General features: G+C 42.0%; 1 protein-coding gene across 9 annotated transcripts in view; it reads left to right on the forward strand.

The window, feature by feature from the left end:
• ptprk (protein tyrosine phosphatase receptor type K) overlaps positions 1–27,673 on the forward strand; it is a 104,545-nt gene that overhangs the window by 56,617 nt on the left and 20,255 nt on the right. For all 9 annotated transcript variants that reach the window (XM_061811377.1, XM_061811378.1, XM_061811381.1 and 6 more), the window contains 12 exons: positions 5,589–5,701; positions 5,841–6,021; positions 17,153–17,335; positions 17,543–17,662; positions 18,708–18,817; positions 18,910–19,111; positions 19,199–19,304; positions 19,860–19,932; positions 20,026–20,148; positions 20,249–20,323; positions 20,552–20,588; positions 25,890–26,025. In XM_061811377.1, the coding sequence (XP_061667361.1) occupies positions 5,589–5,701; positions 5,841–6,021; positions 17,153–17,335; positions 17,543–17,662; positions 18,708–18,817; positions 18,910–19,111; positions 19,199–19,304; positions 19,860–19,932; positions 20,026–20,148; positions 20,249–20,323; positions 20,552–20,588; positions 25,890–26,025 (1,459 nt within the window). The remainder of the gene's footprint in view (positions 1–5,588; positions 5,702–5,840; positions 6,022–17,152; positions 17,336–17,542; positions 17,663–18,707; positions 18,818–18,909; positions 19,112–19,198; positions 19,305–19,859; positions 19,933–20,025; positions 20,149–20,248; positions 20,324–20,551; positions 20,589–25,889; positions 26,026–27,673) is intronic.

The following is a 27,673-nucleotide window of genomic DNA, read 5'->3' on the forward strand; positions in this document are numbered from 1 at the left end:
TCACCGGTGGGACATTGATCTCGCCTTCATTTCCAGAGGCTGCAAGTGGTCCGCTGGGTGACTGTGAGATTGCTTGCAAGCAGGTACGCGCAGGCCCGGTCCACAGATATTTATGTAGATGACAGAGATGAGCCATTATCTGCCGCCCCCCCCCCCCAACCCCCGTGTGTGTGCGTGATTGCGTGCGACACCGCTGTCAAGATTAGAGCCAGGAAGACATTTTTCCTGGCACCAAAGCATGATGGGAGATCTGACGTGGGATTCCCATATCACTCCGGTGTGGAGGTTTTTGTCTTTTGCAAGCAGGGAGAATGACAAACATCTTGTTGAGCAAATCATTTGTCGACAGCTTTTTTTTTTTTTTCGTTTGTTCATCAATCGCGTGTTGAATTGAGCTCAATGAATGTCTCGCTATAAATTGCTTTCTTAAAGTTGTGGGGGGAAACGGCTGAGCTCACCAGCCAAAAGCATTGAGAACATGATGGTAAGGCTATTACACGTTGAAAGGTTACTGAAAATAAAAGTTGGAGAGAAGTAGGAAACTACGGTGCCCCTAAAAGCGTACTACTACGAAGCCCTAAAGGGACATTGAAAAAAGAAAAAACTGGTTTCTCATTGTAATGAAAAACTTTCACATTGTAATGAGTAAGTTTCTCATTGTAATGAGAAACCTTCTCATTGTAATGAGTAACTAATCCATTGCATGTGTGCATGTATAAAAGACCCTTATTCCTTATTCAGGAAACTACTGCTAGCAGGTAAATAAGCTACGACTACCTGAATGCAGGGAGCTACCACTAGCAGGTGAATAAGCTACGGCCCATAGGTTGCCGTTTTTTGACACTCTCATTGTAATGAGTAACTTACTCATGAGTTACAATGAGTAAGTTACTCATTGTAAATTGTAACAATGAGTAACTTACTCATTACAATGACAAAGATGCTCATTACATTGAGAAAGTTAGTCATTAAAATGAGTAAATTAAAGTGTTAAATCAAAATCTGAATTAAAGTAGTGTTAGAATTATCGTTAATATATTTAGCAAGTTATGTGATAGTATACGGAGCCCCTGAAGGGACATTGAAAAAAAAAACTAACTGGTTTCTCATTCTAATGAGTAAGTTTCTCATTGTAATGCGTAAGTGTAGAGAAATGTCTACCTATGGGTCGTAGCTTGTAGCTAAAAGGTAAAAAAACAAACTTTGCAATATAATAATGAGAGTTAAGAATATGGTTCCAATGTGATGATGATGATGAACAGAAACGACAATGTTGTGAGGACAAAACTGTCTTGAAGAAAAAGACTCTTAAAATGACCTAGTTCGAGTCTTTTATTTTTTTATTTGTAGATTGTGATGTCACCAGCAATCATCTTTATTCTCAAAAATTGTTTTAAAATCATACTCCGAGAGCAATTTTGAACTGTCTACACACCGGCCCAGCCCACAGATATTTAATTAGATGACAGCGATGAGACATGATCAGCTCCCCGCCAAATCTGTGTGTGTGCGCATGAGCGCGTGTCTTTACGTGTTATCAAATAATAAACTGTTCTATAATAGTATATTAGTGTACAGTGTATGTTTGTTTGTCAGTAGTAGTTTTATCAGTAGAGCCCTAATAATGTCTTGCCCTCTGGTTCTTGCAGTGACAGAGCACATCATCATGACACACACACACACACACACACACACTGAGTGCAATGCCAGCTTGCATTACACACAAGGCATGGCCCAAAAAGATCCTGCAATATTACTGTCACATGCACGCACGCACGCACACTTGTGAATCCATACAGCTGTCCTTTACCTGTATTGCAATACTCTTAAACGTTGCTTGTACTCTTCTAATCTCAAACGCGCCCGCTCACCCAAGTGACGGCGACAGCCGCAGCTGCAGGTGCTCCGAGAGAGCGCCGCGCTCTCCGGTTGTTGATCCGTCACGGCCGTGCGCGCATCCTGCGACGTTGCAGGGGGGGTCGCGTGTCCTCCAGTGCGTGTCAGCAGCGCTTTTTGAAAATGGAACTTTTATTGACAAGGTTGCTGACTTTGGATGCTGATGCCTGGTGGGCTCAAGTCAGCAACACTGCTGTTTTTTCTAGTTTTGCTTTAAAAAAAAAAAAAAATAAGTTCATTCTTTTACCCTTAAGTCCTGCCCTTATTTATTTTTCCTTATTTTGTTTTTTTTTCCTTCCTTTTTCTGATTTCATTTCCACTTTCCTTCAGTTCCCTCATTTTTATTCCGTTCCCTTTTCTCTTTCTCACATTTATTCATTTTTATTCATTATTTGTTCTTTATCTACCTATAAAATATTTGTTTCTGAACCACTTTTATTTCGTTTCCCCTTTTCTGCACTTGACAAAGAAATCACGTCATTCATCATTTTTTCTTTACCTTTATTACTTCTGTTTCAGTCTTTTGATCCGGAAGAAAATCTAATCACATTGGAAAGAATTTAGAGAAATGTTCAAAGAAAAAATCTGCAGAATAAAGAAAAAATCTGCAGAATAATCAAATAAGGAAAAAAAGAATACATTAAGAAATATGGAATTAATGACAAAAGGAGGGGGGGAGAGTTAAGCTACAAGAAAGGGGGAAAAAGATAAAAGGGAGGAAGTCTTTTGTCTTGAATGAAACATGCAATGATATTTTGCCAGTATTTGTTTACTTAGTATCATTTACATGTGACCCCAAAACTGATCCGCACATAATTAATAATACAAAAGTGTGACAACAAACCCATCTCATCACATCAACAAAGATTTATGTTTTTAGGTCAACTGTACAAGTGTCAATTCATGAAAAAAAAAAAAAAAAGACTGGAAATCGAAACCAAGAAACCAACTTCAGCACTGTTTTCTCTGGAGTCACATGATGACCCACATAAACATCTTAAGTGTTTTATTTTTCCTTCTATTTATGTTTTAGATTCGTCACGAGATTTTTAAGTAACACACAAAGTCGCAATCAGGACAACTGACACAAATTGAACCGTTTGAACGCATTCATCCTTTTGATTTTATCATCCATTTTATTGCCGTCTTGTTTTTGTTTGACGCTGTCGCGGGCTGACACGATTGCTGACGTCATCACTTTTCAGAAGTATTTTCAACGTTCATTATATGAATTCAAGGCTGCGCACTGTCAAAGCGCGCCGTTTCATGTGTTGCTAAAGAGACGTCTTTTCAGCCTGACAGCCGCGTTCAGCACACGTTCGAGCGCGCTGTAACACAAACATAAACAAACATGCGTACGCGCACGGCGAGCCGAGATGTGCTGGAAACGCGCGGCGTTATTAAAAGTAGTGCTACAACAGTGAACCCACGCACACACACAATTTAGATTTATTTTCTTTTGATTAGGCTGAGGAACAATCGCATTTTTCGATAAAGACAGTGAGAGAGACGGATGGAATCTGTTTGATTTACTGAAGGTGAGTTAGTTGTGCTTATGTGGGCGCGCAGGGGGGTATTTTTTCAAATGTAGTTTTGGAGGTACAGGCTGTCAACTCGATGGTTTATCAAAATTAATTATTAAGGGTGGGAGAGTGCTGATACCAGGTGTCTGTATCATTTCCATGGAACGGGTATTACAGCCACAATCCTAAAATTGAGGGGGAAAAATAAAGTCTGACGTTGTGTAAGTCCTCCTCAGCAGTAGTTGGCGCTACACTGCGGCATGTTTGACATCAGTGCATCATCGTGTACTTCAGAAACATGTCTTTTCTCAAAATGATAAGTCACCGTGTTCACAAAAGAAATACCGTAATTCCCGGCCTACAGAGCGCACCTGGTTATAAGCCTCACCCAGTACATATGTTAAGGAAATACCATTTGGTACATAATACGCTGCAGCCGTGTAAAAGCCGCAAGTGCCCACATTGAAATCGACATTGAAACACAACCTGTTTACAAAGAAAGATGGTACACAGAGTTTAACGCTAGATCCACCACGCTAACGCCACTGCACTTACAGGGCCGGTTAAAAAAAAAAAAAACATACTGGTAAAAAGCACTGAGACACAGCAGTAACACGCTAGCGCAGCGCTAACGGGGCCGGACCGGTAAAAGTCACTTCCTCGGCACATATATTCCACCGGTCTCACTCTTACTTTTTCCACTCGAGTGCCACTTTGCGGCCGTTAGAAAAAATGCACAAATTAGTCGCATCACCGCATAAACCGCAGGGTTGAAAGCGTGTGGGGAAAAAAGTCACGGTTCATAGGCTGGAAATTATAGGTTTATATTTGATTGGAATAAGTCCCATTTTGATCACATTTTTGTCGTTCAAAGCCTTCTTGAATTCATCTTCTGAAGGTTGATCGTCTTCTGATGAGCTGCATCTCCAAAAAGTTGGGCTCGCTTTCATATTGTGATTATAATTCAACGCGGCTATACGCGAAGGTGCCGAAACTGAAGCGAAGCATAAAACGTCACATCTCCTTGCTGCCGTTTGAAATTAAATCTGAAGGATGCTGCGTGACGCGATGCAGCACTTTCTAAAGACAATGTAGCATGATAGAATTATCTTAGAAGGAAGTCCCTGAAAAGAATCTCTAAAAGTATGGATGCTTACTTAGCCCGCACAACACTGCAGGTCATCCGGTGTCCGTTTGGATGTGCACCATGAAAGCACCAATCATTGATTCTCTGCTGGTTTTCATGTATCAGCTATACGACCTGGTAGCCATTTTTCCAAGGGTGTGACCTGGCTCAGGTGACAAAGCGCTCATTCTCTTAAAGCAGCGGTGTCAAAATTCGGTTTTGTCGCAGGCCACATTGTAGTTACGCTTTTCCTCAGAGGGTTGTTATGACTGGGAAACTATAAAAATCTTTTACCTCATCATATTTACACATTCACCCATTCATGGGCAGAGTCCCATTTTTGGGACATCATGATTTTCACGCATTATATCCTTCAGTATGTCAAAATATTTAGGTTTTTTAATCTGAAGCCATAATTTGGTATCAAGAGAGGATAACTCATCGGTCAAAGTTAGCAGTTACATTTTTGGGACGAGATTATAAATTACTAAAGTTATCATATAACTTAACCATAAATGAAAAAGAAGTGTTATTTCCTTGATTGTGGCCTGTTAGGAGACTTTTATCTCAATAAGGCAAAAAATTGCCACCCTGCCAATGAATGGGTTAAATTTATGACCTACCTTTGGAATCAGAAATCAATAATAATGGGTTTTTCAACTATTGTTGGTGTTTGGGCATGTAAAATGGTAAATTTGTGGTTTGGGAATTTGACATTATGGAAGTTGTTACACCTGATTTGCCTTCGCAGGTCACATAAAATCATGCGTCGGGCCCGATCTGGCCCCCATGCTATGAGTTTGACATCTGTGTGGTCATGCGTCGGGCCAGATCTGGCCCCCGTGCTATGAGTTTGACACCTGTGTGGTCTCTCTATGTGTTCTTGTTTGAATTATGTTACACTTTTTATCACTGTGACTGCAGTACATCCCCAGACTCTCCTGTTTTTTTTTTTGTTGCCTTGTTTTAGTGTGTTGTGTCATTCCCATGTGACTCTGAAGCGTTCTTTATGTTGATCCTATTCATTGTTTTCTCCCCCCCAGAGCCTCCGCATCCCATCGCCCCACCGCAGCTGCTCGGCGTTGGGCCGACCTACCTGCTGATTCAGCTCAATGCCAACTCCATTTTTGGAGATGGCCCTATTATACTTAAAGAGGTTTGTACTGGCTTTACACGCTAATCTGTATTTTTTGTGTGCGTGTGTGTCAGAATTCATATCATTTGAAAACAGAAGTCAACACAAAAATGTGTTTCATTGCGATCACGCTGAATTACTGAATGTGAATTTTCCAAAGGTGGAGTACCGTATGACATCAGGCAGTTGGATTGAGACTCATGCAGTCAACTCCCCCAACTATAAATTATGGCATCTGGACCCAGACACCGAGTACGAGATCAGAGTCTTGCTCACCCGACCGGGAGAGGGCGGGACAGGCAAAGCCGGACCGCCGTTGATTACACGGACCAAGTGTGCGGGTAGGAAACAATGAAACGTACACATATTCAACATTGTGTTCTTACACATTCATTTATAGTCTAAATATACTCTATATAACGATTTCTTTATGCCTAGTTGTGCACTTCAAGACTCCGTTAGGGAGGAAAGTGTTATTTCATATTACGGTTATCATGACCAAGATGATCAATGTTATCATGACATTGGTAAAAGAAATGTGAAACAAAATTGCAGATATACACACACACACCGAAATACAGCGATGCCTCGGTTCTCGGTCACAATCCGTTACAGAAAACGGTTGGAGTAGTGATTTGTTTGAAAACCGAATCAATGTTTCCCATTACAATGAATGGAAAAAGAAATAATGCGTTCCAAACCTGAAAAATTTGACTTTTTAAAGCCTTTTTTTTAGCTTTTCTTGATAATAAACTGCATAGTAAAAATACATGTATAGTTTAAATACTTTATATAATAAAATAATTTAATAAATAGATTTATTATATATTATATTTATAGACAATAACAGCGTGTCGTGGGTGGGTCAGCTTCTAGCGCTGCGTGCATTGTTATTTCCGGGTTTTTTCAGCTGTGTGGGAATACACAACAAAGCGTGTTGTGGGTCACCTGGTCTGGCCGGGCGCAATATGTCATAATAAATATATAATACGGGTTTTGTCGGGGGGCGTTTGAATACCGATTTTCGTTCGAAAACAGAAGCAAAAAAATCTCAAAATTTTCATTCGAAAACCGATTTGTTTGAAAACGGGGACAAGGCTTTTCTGTATTTGCAAAATGTTAAATAAAAAAAATGTCATCAGGAACAACAAACAACAACAGCAAAGTGAATTGAACACCCCTTAATTATGCAGGGCAAAAATTATATATAATAGTGGTAGTACATAAATTTAATGAGCACTAGCAAGTGCTATTTTTCAGAAAGAGCAATCATAGCAATATGATTTTAAGATGTGCATATTCACAAAGCCGTCCATTCTGATTTGAAGTCGGCTATATTTTAGCCTAAATTACTTTTTCTCAACTCAATTGCATTTATCCCGTTGTTAGTCATTGACGCTGGAGGCTCCAGACTGGGTTTTATATCTGCTAGTTGAGGGCTGACGTCATGGCCACCTCCACCTTAGGGCGAATTCCTCATTTCATCTCCCGTGTGTGAACGAGTGGACACAGACACCGCTTATGGGACGCCGAGCTCCGCCTATGATGAGGCGGCAGCGTTCGGTCGAGAAAGGTTAACATTTTCCGCTCTGACTGCATCTGGCAAGGAATCTTGCGTCTTTGAAAGCACCATAAAAGTCAGGAAAGTCAGCCCTTGTCACTTTTTGAAAAAGCGTCACTGGGATTCCACCCGCCCCTAAAAGGGACTGCGCATGGTACACAACACAAACCCCCCAGTACCCTAAAATTATAAAAAATTGAAACTGTAATCACATCCAATTTCACAATGTATAAGGATTGATATTCATTTGTGCATCTAGCGTCGAAGCTACTCTTCGTGTCTCTCGTGTCACCCCTTTCTTCTCCTTCTTCATTCCATATTATTCTCTCGTGGATCAATAGACAGAGGGCGCAAACTCCGTCTGACATTTGTCGAAATAAACGTGTGAAATAAAAACACAGCTGGCCTGGGGGAGAGGGACAGAGCGAAGGGGAGACTCAGAAGAAAAGCAATTAGAATGATGCGCCGGCGATGGGAGATGATGAAAATACACAGGAGTGAGAGCACGCATGCGGCGAGTCGGGTGTGCGAATGATGAAACTTGTGAAGGAAAATGAAAAAGAGATGAAAATTCATAACTGCAGGGCCTGACTGATGTCCGCCAACCGATGTTTATGTGTGTGTGTGTGTGTGTTTGGGGGAGGGAGGGGGGCGTGCGTGTTATTGCCTGTGTTTATTGAAAGCGAGGGACTTCTTCCACGCGACTTGTGTATTGAGTAATTTCCTTTCGGACGGGATGGAAATTCATCTTCTCGTGACTCGCGGGTTTGCGCCAACGACGGCAATCATTGTAATCTATACAATGTGTGGAGATCGGTCCAAATGAATTCACTTGAAATGAAACCCTTTGTGCGCTAAGTGCAGGACATTTGTGGAGCTTGTGGCCAGAACCCTCGCTGAGATGTGCACTATTTACCGCATGAAGACGTCCTCGGGTGAAATATGAATTCCCACTTGCAGAGAAATGAATTTGTCTCCAAAAAAAAAAAAAATAAAAAACAGTCATGGGGGATGCGTTTCAGACACCGTGTGTTGGTGAAAATATAGAGCTTGTGTACCTATGCCACCGAAGTCACGTGAAGTCGGTTGGAAACGGCATGAAAATACGTCTTATAGCACGACGCCCAGAGTTTTGTCTGATACCGTTAAACATTTAGAAAGTGATAATAAACAAAGGTACGTGGAAAAATGAGACACATGGCATAGAGGACCCATATTTAATGCCAAAATCGATGTTTTCGCCGATAAGAAATTGGACTGTTACCCCGCTTCCGCTTGTCTTGGACAACTGGATCTACACATGGATCTGGTGAGTAAGTCGTCGAGATTTACACGGAAAAGTTTGAAAGCGTAGAAACGTCTGTACGCATACAAATATGTAATTGCTGGATCTGTTCTCAATGAAGAATAAATCCCATATAGTGATGCAGCCACGAAGATTTTTTCAATACAAATACCAATATTTAAATAAATGTTTTACACAAACTTGCATTCATTAACTAGATCGGGTGAAAAAAAAGACGACAGTTTCACGCCTCGTGAACATGGAAGCGTGTTGCGGCCACATGTTGGACTTTGATAAACCTCTCCCGACAGACTTTTTTTTAAAATATGCATTGTTGTCAAATGAGTCCAATGCGTATTTAAAAAAAAAGAAAAACCACTGGGATAGGCTTCAGCCCCCGTACACGGAAGCACGTTGCGGCCACATGTTGAACTTGGGTTAAACCTCTGTGTGGCCGACGGGTTTATTTTCTTTTTTTAAATACACATTGTACTCATTTGAGAACAATGCACATTTAAAAAAAAAAAAAAAGGATGTCAGGGAGAGGTTTACCAAAGTCTAATGTGTTTTAAGTTTAATTGCCGAAATCGATCGATCTTTTCTGGTCTTTTCAGCTGGTATTCTATAGAATGACCTCTTTGAATATCTGTCTCGTCTGTTGTGACAACCAACAGCACAACAAGTCTCGGGCATTGTGTATATTCTGCTTTGGTTCAATGTCCCCCACACTGTCAAGCAGCTCTTTTTGACCGCCAATATGGCGGGGTGAAAATGGTGACATCACATGCCACGAGCTCTATACGCCTCTTTTGGGGAGCTTTTACCCCACCCACCTACTTTCCATATATACAAAAAATACTTTACAGGTTGTAATGTTTCACATGTATGCACCTCACAGAGCCTGGTGGGGTGACGTGAGACACCCGCCGATCTTAGTGTGACTGTCACGGTGAGATATGTGGCTACAATTATTCCTACACTGCTTTTATTTCCGCAAAAATAATTTATGCTTTTCTCTCGCCCGTCAATAAACAGCTGAAAAGTCTGTGGTTCTGCTTTTCCACTTGCGAGGGTGTTGCATTAAGTATGTTGCTCTCAAAACTTTTTGCTTGGTCAAATTGTCCTCAGCAAGGACGACAAATGTGAACGAGCTCGTGATTACCGTAATTTCTCGAAAATAATGCGCAAATTTTTCTATTATAAATACATTTTTCACTATGCACAATCATTTTATGCACAAAAATTTTATGCAAAAAAATTCATTTAAGTCAAACAGTGTTAAATATTTATTTAAGTCTGTAATATGTGTTATCAACAGTATTAATAAAATGTAATGCCATCATTGAACATATATTTCAGTCGGTTGAGGGATTCTGTTTTGACAATTCCCCGAGATTGTATTCCCGCTACATCAGCACGTGCACAATGATTATTAATGATTGTTGTAGAGACAGTTTTTTGAAAAACAATACAGGTACAAATCTAGCAAAATATAAATACAGATAATTCCCAATAATTTGAGCACATGGATAGCAGCAAATTGGTAGAAGGGTTTTCTTGATTTTTTTTTTTCTTGACGCATTATATTCGAGAAATTAGGGTATTTTATTTACATTGAAGTAACTGGAAAAAAAAATAATAATCACCCGTGATATCTTCATCAAATGTCGCATTGAAAGGAGTACATGAAACAGGAGTGGCGTATTCCAGATGTTAAACAGCATGCTTTCTGCCTTTAATACTGAAATGTCACGCTGTTTTCTTTTCTTTTCTTTTTTTTTTTAAGATGCATATGGACAAACGCACACAAACACACCTAGATATGGAATTGTGCATGCATGCGCCCTGGTGCACACAGTGCAGTAGAAATGTTATTTAAATGGTAATGACGCCTTTGCCTCCTCCGTTTGGTTACATTTGTTTGATCCCGCCACCTGTAGTTTCTTGAATATTTAATACAAAACCTTAAGACAGATGAAACTCTTCACGTGCAACTATATAATGTAATAATAGTGGAATCGAATAGCAGTTAAGATAATAATATACCGTCCTCGCTAATGATGAGATGACAGTAATTATTCCATCTTCACTGCAATTCTTCCTCATTTTATATCTTTGCTCCTTTTTGTGCCCCACGCATCAGTTTTCTCTCTTTTTTCCCCCCCTCCTCGGCAATGATTTATTACTCTTGTCTGAAGAGTGAAAAATAATAGTTGGCGGGAAGAGTTTGTAGTTGATGTAGTGGCTTCGAATCCGCGAGCCTGAACTTCCAAAGTGTCTCGGTGTGTGCTGCTTTTGTCAAAAAACACACACGCAGTCGCGGACATAAATTCACGCTCGGAAGGATTCGCACACGGTTGCTCGCACGCCGACACACAAAGTACGAGGGACTTGGTAGTATTTCTGCGATTGCGGCACTAGCTCAGCATCGCACGGATTAATGGGATATTGGAACCGCACAAAGTCGCGTATCTCGTCACACACGCACATATACTGGCACCACACACACTCACGCACACACAATATATCACTTGTGCTTTTTTATACTTAAGTTCGGAGTCAGGTTCTTTTCAGTGAAAAGTCTCATCAACTCATTGAAATCCATGTACAGTGCTGCCTTGGTTCTCGAACACAATCCGTTCCAGAAGGCTGGTTGAAAGCCAAAACGTTCGAAAACCAAAGTACGTTTTCCCATTACAATGAATGGAAAATTAAATAATGCGTTCAAAGCCTAAAAAAAAAATGTTTTAAGCGATTTTTTTTTTAGCTTTTCCTGATAATAAACTGAATAGTAAAGATACATGTATAGTGTAAATACTTTATGTAATTAAATCATTTAAGAAATATATACATATTTTTTTGGCTTAAAATGTGTGCTTTAGCCTAGTAGAGTATGCTAGGCTGGGAGTGCATTGCCATACCTGTAGCGACTTGACTCCCAGCCTTGTAAATCTTTTTTTATTAACAAAAGTGCAGAATAACTTTAAACAAGCAATAATGAGGGGGGTAAGAAACAAATTGTTTTTTTATTTGCACAGAAAGTACATAATGTAAAAAAAAAATTAACTTGGAGCTAGAGGTAGGGTTAATGGAACAAAAGAAGTTTCAGTTTCAGATGTCTTCGGTGGGGGTGACTCACCCATTTTTCACAAAGAATGAATGTTTGTTTCTTCTGTTTTTTAAGCACTTTTCTGAAGTGGCTCGTAACATCATTAAAATTTTGCCGTGCTCTGCAACGTTCAGCTTTATTCAGGTGATGAAGTTCTACAACATTATGGATGTCGTTCCATTTAGCGCAGATAGCTTTTTATATCGGCACTTGAGACATCCTTCCTGCCTTCAGCCTCATCAGAATAAGAAGCAACTTTTCGACTTCCTCCAAGATCTGCGGCCTCTGCTTGGTCAACATGGTTGCCCCTTTGGCAACATCACTTGCTTTGAGCGCATCCTTGTGTTTCAGAATGGTGCTGATCGTTGTTTTCGCTATGCCATACTTCTTCGATAGCTCAAACGCGCAGACCAGATTCATGCTTGGCTATCAAATCCTTCTTGAAGTCACTTGCCTTCTTTGTTTCCATTTTTTTCAGGGGTGCGTTTGAAAACACAATAACAAATCGTCGTGGGCCGGCTGGTCGGGGTGTTCGAATACCGATTTCGAAAACCAAAGCAAAAAAAATCTTGAAATTTTCGTTCGAAAACCGATTTGTACGAAAAACAAGATGTTCGAAAACCGAGGTACCATTGTACTTTAATTCATTTTCTGCCAGCGGAATTAAATCCTAGAATTGTGCTATTTGATCAGAAAACACATCAAAGACCGACTGAGTGGCTTTTTAGTTGACAAATGATCATTTCATTTTTACTTATCTCCGATGAGTTGTTCTACCGTGTTGACCTCTTGAAGGCCGTCCTAATTCCTCACAATGTAATCAATCCCAGGCGAGGCTAATATGGATGAAAGCTTGCGAGTGCAAAATCTGCATCTTTTGCGCCCGCAGAGAGCCAAGATGTTTAGGAGAAGTGGACCTAAAACGGAATGAGTGACTTTTGTTTCTTCCTCGTGACAGTGGAAGGATTACCAAGAACTAATTGGACAGATTAACTTGGATTTGGCTGCATCTCCCGTCAGCCCATTCTGCTTCCTCCCACGCTCATCCTCTCTCCCGTTTTTCTTCAAAAGCACTTTAATTCTATGGGCCTCTGGCTGCATACATTCCTTCTTCATCCTTCGTGTATTTCCATTTCGTTTAGTTTCATTCCACCACCTTTGTTTTCTGTTTTTTTTTTTTTTATACCAACCTCTGGGTTCGGCTGATATGACGCCCGCCGTCCTTAGTGTTATTGTTGGGTGTTTATTGGTATTGTTGTTGTTTTTCAAAGCTCCCGACTGAAGAGAACAAAGCCTTTTAGTTCCAACATGAATCCGACCGTTTGTCTGTTTACCGGAGGAGGGGGAGGGGGAGACAAGGCGGCCTCTGTGGTTTTCTACTGGACCAGGTCCCGTATGACTTTTGGCCACTTTCCAGACGAGTTATCGTCTCTCTGCGTTCCTCCTCCTGTTGTCTTTCATTCCTCTTACCCCCTCCCCTCCTCCTTCCTACACTGCCTTTATCTTTTCTTTTGCTCCCTGTTTAATTTCCTCTCTTAAATGACTTTGGGTTTTTTTTTTCCTTTCGTTTGAGTAAATAGACATGGATGAGAAGCAATATGGGTTGGGGAAATAAGAGGTTTGCATTTTAGCTCGCGTCCCTCATTGGGTTAGGTTAGAATGAACACAAGCGTGAACCATATCTTCTGAACTCTTGGTACACATCAAAGAGGCGAGCCAAGACCACTTGGGGAGGTGGCTTGCAAGTGAACTTTGGTATAGTTGGGTTCACTTCAGCTCAAGTCTGAACCCTACATGAACCGAGCACATAAACCAGTGCTAAAATGACAGCAAAAAAACATACAGCAATGATGTATCTGGAACTGATGTTTTTCTGCGTGTGTGAGAGAGAGATTTGTCAAATACATTTTAAAAGCCTTTCATGACATCTCAGGTGTTAAAGCTCACAATATAAAATAACCACACACAATCCAACAGGCTGCATTTTTCTTTGTAAACGTTGACCTTCAATACCGCAAACTGGGGCCCAAGTGCCAAGATGCTCACCGTGATGTACAAAGCCATCGGAAGGTCCGTCCTCAACTACGGCGCTCCAGTGCAGTCTCCCTCGCTCAAGCCATCGTACTGGAAGAAGCGCCAGACTTGGCAGAACGCCGCCCTCAAAGTCACCACCGGCTGCCTGGGCATGGCTAACGAGGACCACCAAAATCGTACCGGTGAAGCAACACAACGAACTACTCGCTCGGCAGTATCTGCTACACAGCCAGCTGCCCATGCACCCGTACCATCAGGTGTCTCAACCGTTCTTACTTTGCCATGATGTTCGTAAATACCGTCAAGACATCGACGAAAACACCCCCACCGACACGGTGTTCGACGAACAAGCAAACCGAGACGGGCTACGTATGCTCCATCGAACGGTGGTTGAAGATGCAGTGGCTGGCTACAAACTGGTAGTCATCCTTGGGGGCTACCCTACCCCTGAGGTGGACAAAACCGAAATCAATCTTCCGCGGGCCACAAGATCCAAACTATTTCAACCCCGCTCCGGACAAAGCCGCACGCTCAATGACTATATGGCTCGTGTTGACAATACTATCGTCAACCTCTACCTGAAATGCTTCTTCGGGTGAAATAACGGGGAGTCTGACTACTTGAAGGCCTACGCGCGACCTAAGTGCATAAACAAAGGCCCCCGGGAGCTCCGGGCTGTCAGCTTCAGACGGGAATGACGCGGAGTCTGACGAGTGAGCTCCGGCGGCGGCCCAAGTCGAGGTTCCAGGCGCGGACGCCGTTGGCCCCGGACGCCGAAGCTAGGCTCAAGGCCTCCGCCGCCACAGAAGGTGGGCCACGGGCTCTGGCGGCGGGCCGCTAGCTGAGCTTCGACGTCTGGGGAGGCCTTTAGCCGAGCTTCGGTGGCGGCAGAGGTCTTTAGTCTAGCTCTGACGTCCGGGGCTAACGAAGCGGGTGGCGGCGGGCCACGAGCCGAGCTTCCAGGCAGCGTAGCGCTTTAGCCCCGGACGCCAAAGCTTCGCTAAAGGCCTCTGCCACCACCGAAGCTCGGCTAAAGACCTCCCCAGACGTCGAAGCTCAGCTAGCGGCCCGCCGCCAGAGCCCGTGGCCCACCTTCTGTGGCGGCGGAGGCCTTGAGCCTAGCTTCGGCGTCCGGGGCCAACGGCGTCCGCGCCTGGAACCTCGACTTGGGCCGCCTCACGGCTGTTCCTGCAAAGCACTGGATTTCTCCTTTCACTGATTGATTGGTGACGCAACAGAAGATTAAACTAAAGTACCAAACAGCAACTAGTTAACACCTGCTTGGTTCTAGGTGGGGAACCTGGAGATAAATGAGGAAAAAAAGCAATAGCAGAAGACATTACAACACCTGGTTTGAACATTGTTGGGTAACGTCAGGCTAAACAAGAGGAAAAAGAAAGTTTTAATTTTAAAAAATAACGTTGGCTTCGGCACACTCAGCAATCAGTTGCTCTAATTATTGATTGGGACAAAGGAAGTGAAGCAAGGACAAGATGCAAGAGGAGAAAGAAAGACAGGCAGAAATATGAGATTTGAGTGTTTAAATGTCATCTATCCATGCGCAGGCAATGATGATGTCTTCACATTTTAGCTGCAAAGGTGTCTTCTTCCCTCCATCTTGCGTCTTCTCGTCTTGTTTATTTCACTGTTGTTTTCCCCTCATGTCTTTATGCGTTTCGATTAGTGAGTCATTTAAATCGAAATGTCAAACCATACGAGCCGTGTGTGCACGTGTGTGCGTGAAAGAGAGCGCGAGTGTTGCCCTTGACAATACATTCTTATCGGTGGTACAAAGGTTTTTACACAGTCCACAGAGTTTAGAGGAAATTATATTGATTTATAATAATACGATGAGGACCCTTCCGATACACAGATATAAACAATAATGACCCTAATCTTAGGTCAACCTGATGGACAGCCTTTGCACAAGCTTAACCCGAGTTATGGCTCCAGGCACCGTGACACACGCACACATATTTATGGGTAATAATAGTGTGTCAGCGATGTGTCTTGCATGTGCGGTGACCGATGGACAGATAATGGCTTGTCAACAGAAGCGACACGTTTTTGTCCTTGCGCTGTCTCCTCTGCGAGGCGTGGACGTGCGTCGCAGGGACGCATAAAACTTGTTGCTCCTTTTCCCCGCTATCTCGGGTTTGTTTTTTGAATCACATTTGAGCTGCAGATTGGTTACAATGTGACAAGACGGGGAAAAAAAGAAACGACAAGTCATGATTTTCTTCCACTTCAATGCACTTTATAGTCCCTTTACCTTCTAAAGATGAATGTTTCCAGTATGCGTTTATAACAGCGTAATTACATTAATGCCAGGAACTGCTAAGCCACACAACTATAAATTGTCTTTTAACCCTTACTGAGGAGTATAACTGCTGAGTGAGTCGTAGCCGTGCCTCTTAAATAAAGGGGCTGTCTGATTAGCCCGTAACAAGATGGCAGCCCCTTAGAGGTTCCTGCCTAGCCTTTGCAGCTCTGCCCCTAATGAGGAAGCGCGTGTTGCATATACTGTACACATATTAGACTCAAGGCTACCATCTGAAATATTTAGAACTTGGCAAGTAGAAAATGTCTCGAGCAAAACTTGCAAAGTGAGCCCGGTTGACTTCCATGTTGATTTACATTTGTTTGCTTGTGAAACGTTATTAATTGAACTGACTGCACAGGCGACGTTTTAAGTAACATTTACCCATTCATGGGCAGGGTGACAATTTTTTTGCCTTATTGAGATAAAAGTCTCCTAACAGGCCACAATCAAGGAAATAACACTTCTTTTTCGTTTAATGTATGAAACACAGGGCAAAAAAGATTTACCCGCTCGCAGGCAGCGTCCCAAAACTGGAACGGGTATCTTATCAGTTCTGTGAAGTGGTACATACTTGAGATATGTTTATGAAATAATTCTTATTCTAGAACGACACTTACGCATTAATAATACTGATGGATTAGCGTTTTGAAGACAAACTTGGTTGCATACTGACCTTTCTCCCTTTCTTGTCTTGGAAAAAGCTCCATGTGTAATTGAGGCAGCCATGTTGGGTCAGGAAGGAAAGGGAAATAACTCCCTGCTAACTTTGACCGATGAGTTATCCTCTCCTGATACCGAATTATGGCTTTCGATTAAAACACTTAAATATCTTGATATATTGAAGGATATAATGAGTGAAAATCATGATGTCCCAAAAATGGGACGCTGCGCAAGAATGGGCTAAGTCGGACGAGTAGAAAGAGAAGTTAACCAATGTTTTGTTCAACAAAATGAAATAAAACTATTTTTTGGCAATTTGCCAATTATTTGTGGCTGCTTGACGGGCAAGAAAAGGAAGAGGAAACAGTTCCAACTCATGACTATAACGGAATTACTCATATTTTACTGTGCAGCGAGACTCGGTCCTATAGCATTTTTCCATTAGCCGCTGAAAGATTTTTTCTTTGTCTTCACCTTCTTTCTGCACTCCCACTCTTTAGAACCCATGCGTACTCCGAAGAGATTGAAGATCGCTGAGACCAGGTCACGCGTGATAGCTGTGGACTGGGAGTCGTTGGGTTACAACATCACCCGCTGTCACACCTTTAACGTCACAATCTGTTACCACTACACGACGGCTAACAACAGCAGCAAGGCGGACTGCCTGGACATGGACCCGAAAGGTACATACAGTATCATGCCATGTGTTATTACATCTGAAATGATCCTATTTACACTTGTCACTGACTGGGAACTGAACCCGCACTGCCTGCACTAAAGTTAAGCGAATGTACTGTATGACGACACCATTGGTGATTTATTATCTGTATATTAGACTGATGGACCCGCAACATCATTCGGACCTTGATGAATTACTGTAATCTTTGCAGCACCGCGCCACATCGTAGGAAATCTGCCACCTTACACCAACGTCAGTCTAAAGATGATTTTGACCAATCCAGAGGGTCGCAAAGAGAGCGATGAAACTATCATCCAAACTGATGAAGATGGTGAGCTGCATTTTGGTTTTGGACATTTTATTAAAGTATCTGTACAGCTGCAATGGTACTGGGCACCTGTTTATGCGATTTTCGTGAAGTGGTATTGGAGTACCATATGCACAAACATGTAATTACCGTAATTTCCGGCCTATAAACCGCGACTTTTTTCACACGTTTTCAACCCTGCGGTTTATGCGGTGATGCGTCTTATTTCTGCATTTTTTTTAACAGCTACAAGGGGGCACTCGAGCGAAAAGGTAAGCGTGAGACTAGGGGAATATATATGCCGAGGAAGTGACTTTTACCGGTATGTTTTTTTTTTTTAACTGACCCTGTTAGCGCTGCGCTAGCTTTAGCGATGTGCTAGCGGGTTGCTGCTGTGTTACTGCCGTGTCTCAGTGATTTTTACCGGTATGTTTTTTTTTTTAACTGACCCTGTTACCGCCGTGCTAGTGTTAGTGCCGCGCTATCGTGTTGCTGCTGTGTTACTGCCGCGTCTCAGTGATTTAGGTATGTTTTTTTTTAACTGGCTCTGTTAGTACTGTGTTGCTACTGTGTAGCTGCCGCGGCTGTTTTATTATTATTTTTTTTCCCTGGTGTGTTTTTTTTTTTTTTTTTTTTCCCCAGCCCTGTTTGTGCTATTGTGTTGTTGCTATGTTAAGCTAAGCTAAGGTATTGAAACTTTGAAAAGTCTGTGTATCTATCTTTGTAAATATCTTGTGTTTCAATGTGGGCAATTGCGGCTTTTACACAGTTGCGGCTTATGTATGTACCAAATGGTATTTCCTTTACAACTGTACTAGGTGAGGCTTATAATCAGGTGCGCTCTGTAGGCCGGAAATTACAGTATACCTTTTTTGAACATGCCTTCTGGGCCCTGAAAGGGGCAAAATACAATTCCGTTGAAATCTAATAATCGCATGGGTTTTGGTGTGTCTGAAAGAACATAAATTAACCTCTAATATACTACAATATGTAGCTGACAAACATAGCCTATGTATACCTTTTTAATGATTTTTTAAATTTGAACAACTTTGTGTCTTGTCTTTAACAGTTCCAGGTCCGGTTCCTACTCAGTCTGCAAGAGCCACACCCTTTGAGGACAGAATTCTACTTTACTGGAAAGAACCGTCGGAGCCCAACGGAATCATCATACAATACGAGGTAACTATCAATAGAAAAAACTTTCCCGTTAAGAAAAGACGCGTAGCTGGAGTTCAGCGGAACTGCGTGGTCCTGTCTCTGCCCCACCCCAGATCAGCTACAGCGGCCTGCGTTCTTTCGATCCGTCGGTGCCTCTGCAGCGGCCGGGACTCACCGTGTCCCTACCGTCCAACGCCACCCATCACCTCTTCTCTCAGCTGCACCCGGGGGTCACTTACCAGTTCTCCATACGAGCGTCAACCTCCAAAGGATTTGGTCTTGCCACCACTCTGAATGTGACTACTAATATTTCAGGTATGACATATCTTGATTGATCATTTATCACCTATGAATAGATTGATAAAATGGGCAGTCACTTGGAAACGTGTTGTCTGTTTTTAGCCCCAACAATCGATGAATATGACGGATCAGAGGCCTTTCTGAACGAAACTGCGACAACCATAACTGTTCTGCTGAAACCTGCCCAGGCTAAAGGTGCACCAATAAGGTAATGGGAATTATGTAATATTACATATACAGCAAACATCCATCCATCTTCTTGGCCGCTTATCCTCACGAGGGTCGCGGGGAGTGCTGGAGCCTATCCCAGCTGTCAACGGGCAGGAGGCGGGGTACACCCTGAACTGGTCGCCAGCTAATCGCGCGACTCATAGAGACTAACTGCCGCACTCTCAATCACACCTAGGGGCAATTTTAGAGTGTCCAATTAATGTTTTTGCATGTTTTTGTGATGTGGGAGGAAACCGGAGTGCCCACCTGGAGAAAAGCCACGCAAGCATGGGGAGAACATGCAAACTCCACACAGGCGGGGCCGGGATCGAACCCGGGTCCTCAGAACTGTGAGGCCAACGCTTTACCAAATGCCGCCACACCAAACATTTACCTTTAATTTTGCCTGATAACCACAAAAGGGATTTCTCCCAAGTTGTCAATCATAGCAAATGCAAAAATCTCGTGAAGCTACAGGGTATTTTTTTCCCCTCAACTTTATTAAATTCTGTGTATATAAAATAAATACTAAATTTGATATTTTTTCTTACAGTGCTTACCAGATTGTCGTGGAGCAAGTGAATCCCCGGCGTACACGTCGGCAAGCCTCCTCCGACTGTTTTGAGGTAGTTATAAACATCCTTTGGCTGTAGTAGACGCCCAACACGATTTACATATTTCTAAATGATGTTTTTTTTTCACTCCGCTCCGTTTCCCAGGTTCCAGTTTCCTACCTCAGCGCATCTACCGGCGGATCCCCGTACTATTACGCCGCTCAGCTGTCCCCCAGCAACCTCCCTGAGCCGCTCCCGTTCACGGTCGGCGACAACAAGACGTACCAGGCACGTCGCTTTCAGCTTAACCGCATATTATGCCGGGGTCCCCACGTTTGGGAACGCTGAGGTGAAGTTTTTGTCTTAACGATTGCCTTTTCGTCCCTAGGGTTTCTGGAACCCTCCGTTGGCTCCCAGGAAGAACTACAACATATACCTGCAAGCTGTTAGCAGCACCGAGCGGGTGAATACTCCAATGAAAACTATTTTACCCCATGACTGTTTTATCCGTGAGCTTATAAAAAGCCCTAGCATCATTTCTACAGTCATCACTGCTAATGCTTCTTTCGAACTTACGGTTAATGCTTTATGGAGCCGTTATTTATAGTCATCCATCCATTTTCTTAGCCGCTTATCCTCACAAGGGTCGCGGGAGTTTGCTTGGTTACTAATCCCCCCCCCCCCTTTCCAGGAAACTAAAACCCAGTGTTTGAGGCTTGCTACTAAAGGTAAGAACATTGAATTCCCTCATTCCAATTTAGATACATTTTTATTAGTGTTTCTGTTTTTGTAGTTTGTTTGGTTAAAAATTAAATCAGTGTATTTAGATGGGTTTTTTTTTTCCTGTCTCTTATGGGTTTTTCTTTTTAATAACGGATTGTTGTGAACTGTGTTAACAACTTATCATCCTCTTAGCCACCCGAGTGTTCCATAAGAGTGGACATCCGCATCATGAGTATTAGAGACAGATATTACGCGAGAGAGAGTAATGTGTGCGTGTGTGCGCAGAGGATCAGTGTGTGCATGGTGTCTAAATGTGATGCTTTTCATCTGTTGCCATATGTTTGACAGCTTAATACACTGGTTTTAAAAGGAGCTTGTTTTACCTGGAAAATACGCATTTAGTTGTTTTGAGGAAAGATTTTATAAATGGCGACCGCCATGGATCAGGTTATAAATAGGGAGGTGGGGGATCGGGGAGGGGGAACCTGCATCCGGATCCATGTTAACAAAAGATCGTGTTATGGCAAGCGGATTCTGGTGTTGAGTGAAAAGTTCTGTGGTTGGGATCATGGCTGTAGATACTCCATATTTTAATGACATGGATGTAGACGTCATTCCATTTAAATGGCTAAGTGAAAAGGTCAGTCGGCGCACACGGCCAATTGTCTCATCATTGTGATAATATAAAAAAAAAGGATTGTCAGCCTTGAATGAACGAACAGATCTTGCTTTGCCCTGCTAGACCTTGAAGGATTATTAAACTAGACTGTAAAATGGAACATTGTTTCGAGTACAGTCAGCCTTAATTGCCACAGAGTGAATCATCAAAGAGGACTTGGTTGTTTGTTCCATAACGGCGGAGTTGTGGAGCATATAGCCGGATGGACAGCAGTCAAGGGTTCCTGGTCAGGTGTTGTCCAGTGCCATCAATTATATATTATTTGTCCACCTGATTTTAAATATATCAGATATGAATTGTAAAAGTGTCCACAAAGTAGGTTAAAAGCGGGAGGCATTAGACCAGGCGTGCTCAATGCGTCGAGTAGATTGCAAGGCAGTCTTGGTCAATCGCAAGATGGCATCCCAAAAAAAATTTTACTCCGCCGATGCTGTCTCTTTGCAGATATTCTGCATTGCACGCAAAAAAAATAAGAACCCAATGCAAATTGAAAGTATAACATCCAGCTATTCAGTTTGTGGCATTTTGCAATGTGAATCAATGAGTGAGGGATGACTGGTTGTTGCAGCCAATGGCACAATTCACATACGTACTATAAAAAAGGAAAAGAAGAAGACACTGGTTTCTTTTAGGCAGCACACAGAACTTTCTCTAACAATGACCGCTGCTCCGCCACACCCCCCACCCCTTGCTCTTAAAGACGTACACTCATAATTACAAATGTTACAGTACTTAGGCAGCCCATCAATGTGTTTTATAATGAGAGCATCCACCACCGCTGCTTTAGTTAGCAACACAGTCTGGGCAACGTAGGGCAAAGACCAGCGAGACATGCTGCTTATTTTATGAGAAAGTTAAAAAAAGAAATGATGTTGTTTTAAGATGCAATAACTGTCCGAGTATGTGAATAATTGAAGAAATAGTGGTTAAACCGGACGAGATTTTCTCTTTTCCGAGTGGGAAACATCAGGTCTGAAGCCAAAGTAGAAAGTGCAGGATGAGCGGCTGTGTCATTTTAAAATTCCACCTTGGCACATCCTGATCCAGTATGAAAACATAGACAATACAGTGCAGAAAAAGCTAATTCTGTGTTTTAAATATAGGAGGCAACATAACATTAACCTTAAAATCATCATCGCCATCCCCCTGTCGTCGGTAGCTCGCAAGAGGCTGGCTGGTTGAAAAGTAGATTTTGGGGTAAAAAAAAGTCTGGGCACCCCTGCATTAGACCTCACAAATGTGTGTTATGGTACAAGCTACAGTATTATGAGCATTTGTGAGTTCACCGTTTTGAGAGCTCGTAAAACAGTCGCACCAAGTTTCTATTTTTAAAATTACGTGGCTGGTCTGGATCAAATGCTCCTGCAGGCCCCGTAGGTTGAGTTTGAGGGCACACAGACATGAAAGTTTACCCAGGGAGTTGTAAAAGTCTAACAGGGAGTCTCATTTTCCTTCTCTGATGGGAGGACAATCAGAGGAGCTCATGTTACCTTTGTCACGTCCTGGTAGTCGCGTCTGTTGAATACTGGAGGTCACCGTCCCTTTTTGCCGCGTGGCCTGATGATTTGGAAATATGATCAAAGTGACAGAATAGAAATTGTCACGGTTGATAAGGGAGGAAGGCTCACTAATGGTCGCAGAGGTCAGACGACCGTGCCTTCCTTTCTGCCTTTGCCCGTCTGCAAGTGTGGGCGCACTGAGGCGTGCATCCGGGAGGGAGGATTAAGTGTTAGTGGTCCTATTGGGTCATCTCGGCTATTGTGTATTGTCATCGCTGCCTCGGGGACTTTTTGCTCCCTGTGTATGTACATGTGACTGTTAGTGTACTGACCTGGATAATTTTTTTTTTAAAGGAATTAAAAGCTAGTGCGGCTATGATGAGGTCACTCGGAATCTTATTAATTTTTTTCCCCTATTCGGTCTTTAATCTCATCTGTTACTTGTCTCAAAATTTGCTGAAACAATACAGTATAGTAATACTAATAATACACACACAACCGATGTGAATTTGATGTAGTTATGCATCATCTGTACTCTTGATCTTGTGCACAGGTGTAAAACTCAAGGCCCCGGGGGCCAGATCCGGCCCACCACGTGATTTCATGCGGCCCGCGAAGCCAAATCTAGAGTTTCCTTTTCCGTGATTCTTGTAAAGATCTGTACCAAAATTACCTAATTGTCATATATCATAAATGATCAAATTGAGATCTTACAAGCAATCTTGTGTCACCAAACATGAATAGTCGAAAAACACGTTACCCTTGATTTCTGATTCGGATTCTGGTTCATAAATTGACGATGTAAACATGATGAGACGATTAAAATACATTTTTAATTATTTAAATTGTATTGTTTCACAGTCAAAACGGCCCTCCGAGGGCAACCCGAACTACAACGTTGGCCCATGAGAGAAATTAGTTTGACACCCCTGTTCTAGTGCCCTCTTTTTTTTCTATATATAATCTACACATTCAGACTTTATTGATCACTTTTTTTCCCCATCAAGGTCATGGAGCTTAAATGAAATGATCATGAGCTTATCGATGTATACCCTCTGTTGTTTCATGTAGTTATATTGTATTTAACTGGACGTTGTGGCCTGTAGACTAACATTACACAAGGCTACATGCATAAATGTTCATTTTCTTCTATGTAGCATATATTATTATATCCTCTGTAAATCCCAATTATTCTTCGATAAATCAACATTTTTTTTAATAGTTCCCATTTGATTGAGTAACCAAAAAAAAAAACTCAATTTGTGTGATACACTTTTTGGTAAGTGATCCTGTGGTTCAGCTGTACCGCGTTTGTTGTAGTCATATAATAACGTTATGTAATGTTGCAGGGGGGCATTGGGGCATTTTCAAAAGATCTCAACATCAGAAACATTTTACAACCGAATAACATGCCGACAAACATGGACGCAGATAAAAAGAACAACAGATTACGTTTATCTTGTTGATATTGAGCATCCAAAGTGGATTAGGGTTCGATGAATACGCGGCATGAAATCGAGTTTTGCATTTGTCTTTATTTTGGATTATTTGGATTAATATAATACACTAATGTTCTTACGGCGCAATACAAACTATTTTGGTGTTATGAGATCACTAAGTAGAGATTAGGAGCGTCACAGCAGCCTTGTGCTTTTATAATCAACAGGATAACAACTACATCGTGTGCTGTTCTCGTGCTTTACTGTATTTGCTGTATTCCAAATGTATCAAAATAACTGGTAACAGTATTAGGGCAAAATACAGGAGCACAGGAGCTTGTCCTTGGTTCCTTTCTGACCTCCTTGATGAGTCGTTGCTGTTTGTTGGGGTGATTTTTGTCAGCGTGGCACTTCTAGGAAGGTTCTTCACTGATCGATAATTTCTCCATTTGTGGACAATGGATCCCGCTGTGGTTCTCTGGAGTCCTCAAGCTTTAGAAATGGCTTTGTAACCCTTCCCAGACAGATGGATCTCAATTCTGTTACATTTCATCTGTTCTTGAATTTCTCAGCCTTGCGGCATTTTGTTGTTCCCCTTTTTAGATCTTTTGCATCACTTCATTTTGTCCAACAGGTTTAATTGAAGTGACTTTTTTTTTTTTTTATTGAACAGGTCCAGGGGTAATCAAACCTGGTAATAGTAAAAAATAGTCAAAAATGCTATTAGCCATAGTTGGTAATTCATCATTTAACAAGGTGGGCAATTACTTTTCCCACACAGGGCCAGGTAGCATTGAATAGCATCCATCCATCCATTTTCTCAGCCGCTTATCCTCACAAGGGTCGCGGAACAACTGTTGTGCTAGCCGATCGCAGGGCACATCAAAACAAACAGCCGCACTCACAATCACACCTACGGGCAATTTAGAGTGTCCAATTAATGTTGCGTGTTTTTGGGATGTGGGAGGAAAATGGAGTACCCGGAGAAAACGCACACAGGCACGGGGAGAACATGCAAACTCCACACAGGTGGCGCCGGCATTGAACCCGGGGCCTCAGAACTGTGAGGCGCTTTCCAGCTGAGCCACTGTTCCGCCGCGTTGAATAGCATTCAAAAACTGCATTTTGTATTTATTCAAGTCACCTTTGTTATTTATTTTTTTGATGATCTTAAAGTGAGGGAACTATGCAAAAACATGAGAATTTCAAAAGCGGGCAAATGAAATTTTCATGGCACTGAAGACGTCTTTATTATTACAACAAAAGAAAAGACACTTTGGTTTGATTTTAATGAGCTTACTGTTGCTATTATCACTAATCTAAATATGGCTGAGCTTCATAAGCTCCCCAGACAGAAGCTTTAGCTGTTTGCATCATGAATGACAGTTACCATGATATTTATGCTGGCAGGAATATTAATCTTGATATTCACTTGATATAAAGTGCAAAATATTTTCATGCGTTTCATTACTTCCTTTAACATTTGCTTTACAGAGGGCTGAATTTGAGTGAATATGATTTTTTAAAAATTACATTTTTTACTTTTGTTCCTCATAAATACAGACAAAAATGATACAAATGAATTATTTTCCATAATCATAATATAATGGACGATCTTTGAACTCAGTGGTAAGAAGTTTGGATAAGAAATGAGAAGCAGAACACTGATGAGATGACATTATGCTGAAGGTGCGACCGAAGAGCCCGAAGTCATCCCGGACCCCGCCAAGCAGACGGACCGTGTGGTGAAGATTGCCGGTATCAGCGCCGGTGTCCTCGTCTTCATACTGCTGGTGCTTGTTGCCATCTTATTGGTCAAGAAAAGGTGAGTGAGACCCCCACTTCGAAATGTTCCTGATACCTCACCGCGCACGCATGCAGGTGAAAAAACGTGCACAGACCACTGCACTTGAATTCATTGTTGTTGTGTTGGTCTCATTATTTGCTGTAGTAACTCCATCTTCCATTCATCCACCATGAAAGTTGATCTCCCTGTAGAACTATTTTTTTTCCATGTTTTTATAATTCTCGCCTTGGTTCAAGAAACTACGACTATGGTAGAGTCAGAGCATTCCATATTGATTATGGCGGTAATAACAAATAAAAGTTTTGATATTGTGAGACAGCGTAGTAGACGGAAGACATCACAAATGCTCTCCTGAAGAAATCTATGATGCATGTTCATTTACATACTCTGCCGTTCAGTGTTAGTGTTAAAAGGTGGGAGCCCCCAATTGCCCAGAACTAAGAAATGTCATTAAAATAGGCTACAAATGCAAAAGCTAATAACTCAATTCACTTATTATGGAAAACGGACAAGGAATCTATCACGAAATGATCATGCTGTTTAAGTATTAAAAGTATTTTATTTATTTTTTTTACCTCCTAACGATATTGTAGATGTTATTTGCTCATAGTGTAAACGTGTGCATCAGGATAATGCAGTAGTTTGGTGCACAGCGCCCCCACGTGGCGACTGAACCTGGTTATAACTCGGGAAACCAGTGCACAGCGGTCCTTCTTTCTAAGTGAAACAGACAGGAGTCATGCATCACCGGAAGGAGTGAAAATCCCACAAAAGTAAATAAACATGAATTGGCCTCCAGCAATACGTGCAATCTGCATTATTTACGAACTTGTTCATTCGTTCGTCTACTACAGTCCTGCACGCTCACGCAACACACATGCTTGACACAACAAAAAATGTTCTTTTTGAACAGAAACTTTGAGTAATTGCTGTAAAATGTACGCATGCAAAAATAATTAACTTCCCATTCGAAATCCACTTTCCAATGAATATTTGAGACCTTGTTCTGCGATTGGCCAACGACCTGTCCGGGTTTGTACCTCGGGCTCGGGCTCACCTGCGACCATAATGTGAACCCGTATGATTGAAAATAATTTGATAGAAGTGTTCCAGCTTGTCTCAACCAAAGTATAGTCAAAGTATACTTTTGTATATACAAAACTTAGAATTTTTTTAGCAAGTGGCACCATTTTGATGGTGCACTCATCTGTTTGACACCAGACATCCACGTTGGCTACTGTGGCCTGATAACCCTCACGAAATTTTAAACGGAGGATTGAGGATTAAGCGATTTGGAGCAACCGGGTGTTAAAAAGGTCCAAAACCTTCATTGCTTTGAGAGATGGGTTCTTTATTCTCTCATCACTCAGTTATGGAGATACTTGACCTGGCTCATTGTCTGCTGTGGTGCAGCTTAACTGTAGCAAAGGTTTATCACAATATAATAACATTGATCAAATCATGGCAATTGTTTTCTAGTAGAGTCTTTGGGGAGATCAATATCCATTGTCACTTGAACCGCTTTACAACTTTTGAGCAATACTGCATCTTTAAAATGGTGGGACCAGATGGCAAAGCGATGACATCATACTTGTTAAAGGTCAAATCAGCCTCTAATCTGGATGATGGAGAGACGGCAGCTAGCAAGATAGCAGCGATGGTGAAA

The sequence above is a fragment of the Syngnathoides biaculeatus genome, chromosome 23 (assembly GCF_019802595.1).
Source record: "Syngnathoides biaculeatus isolate LvHL_M chromosome 23, ASM1980259v1, whole genome shotgun sequence".
Taxonomy (NCBI): domain Eukaryota; kingdom Metazoa; phylum Chordata; class Actinopteri; order Syngnathiformes; family Syngnathidae; genus Syngnathoides; species Syngnathoides biaculeatus.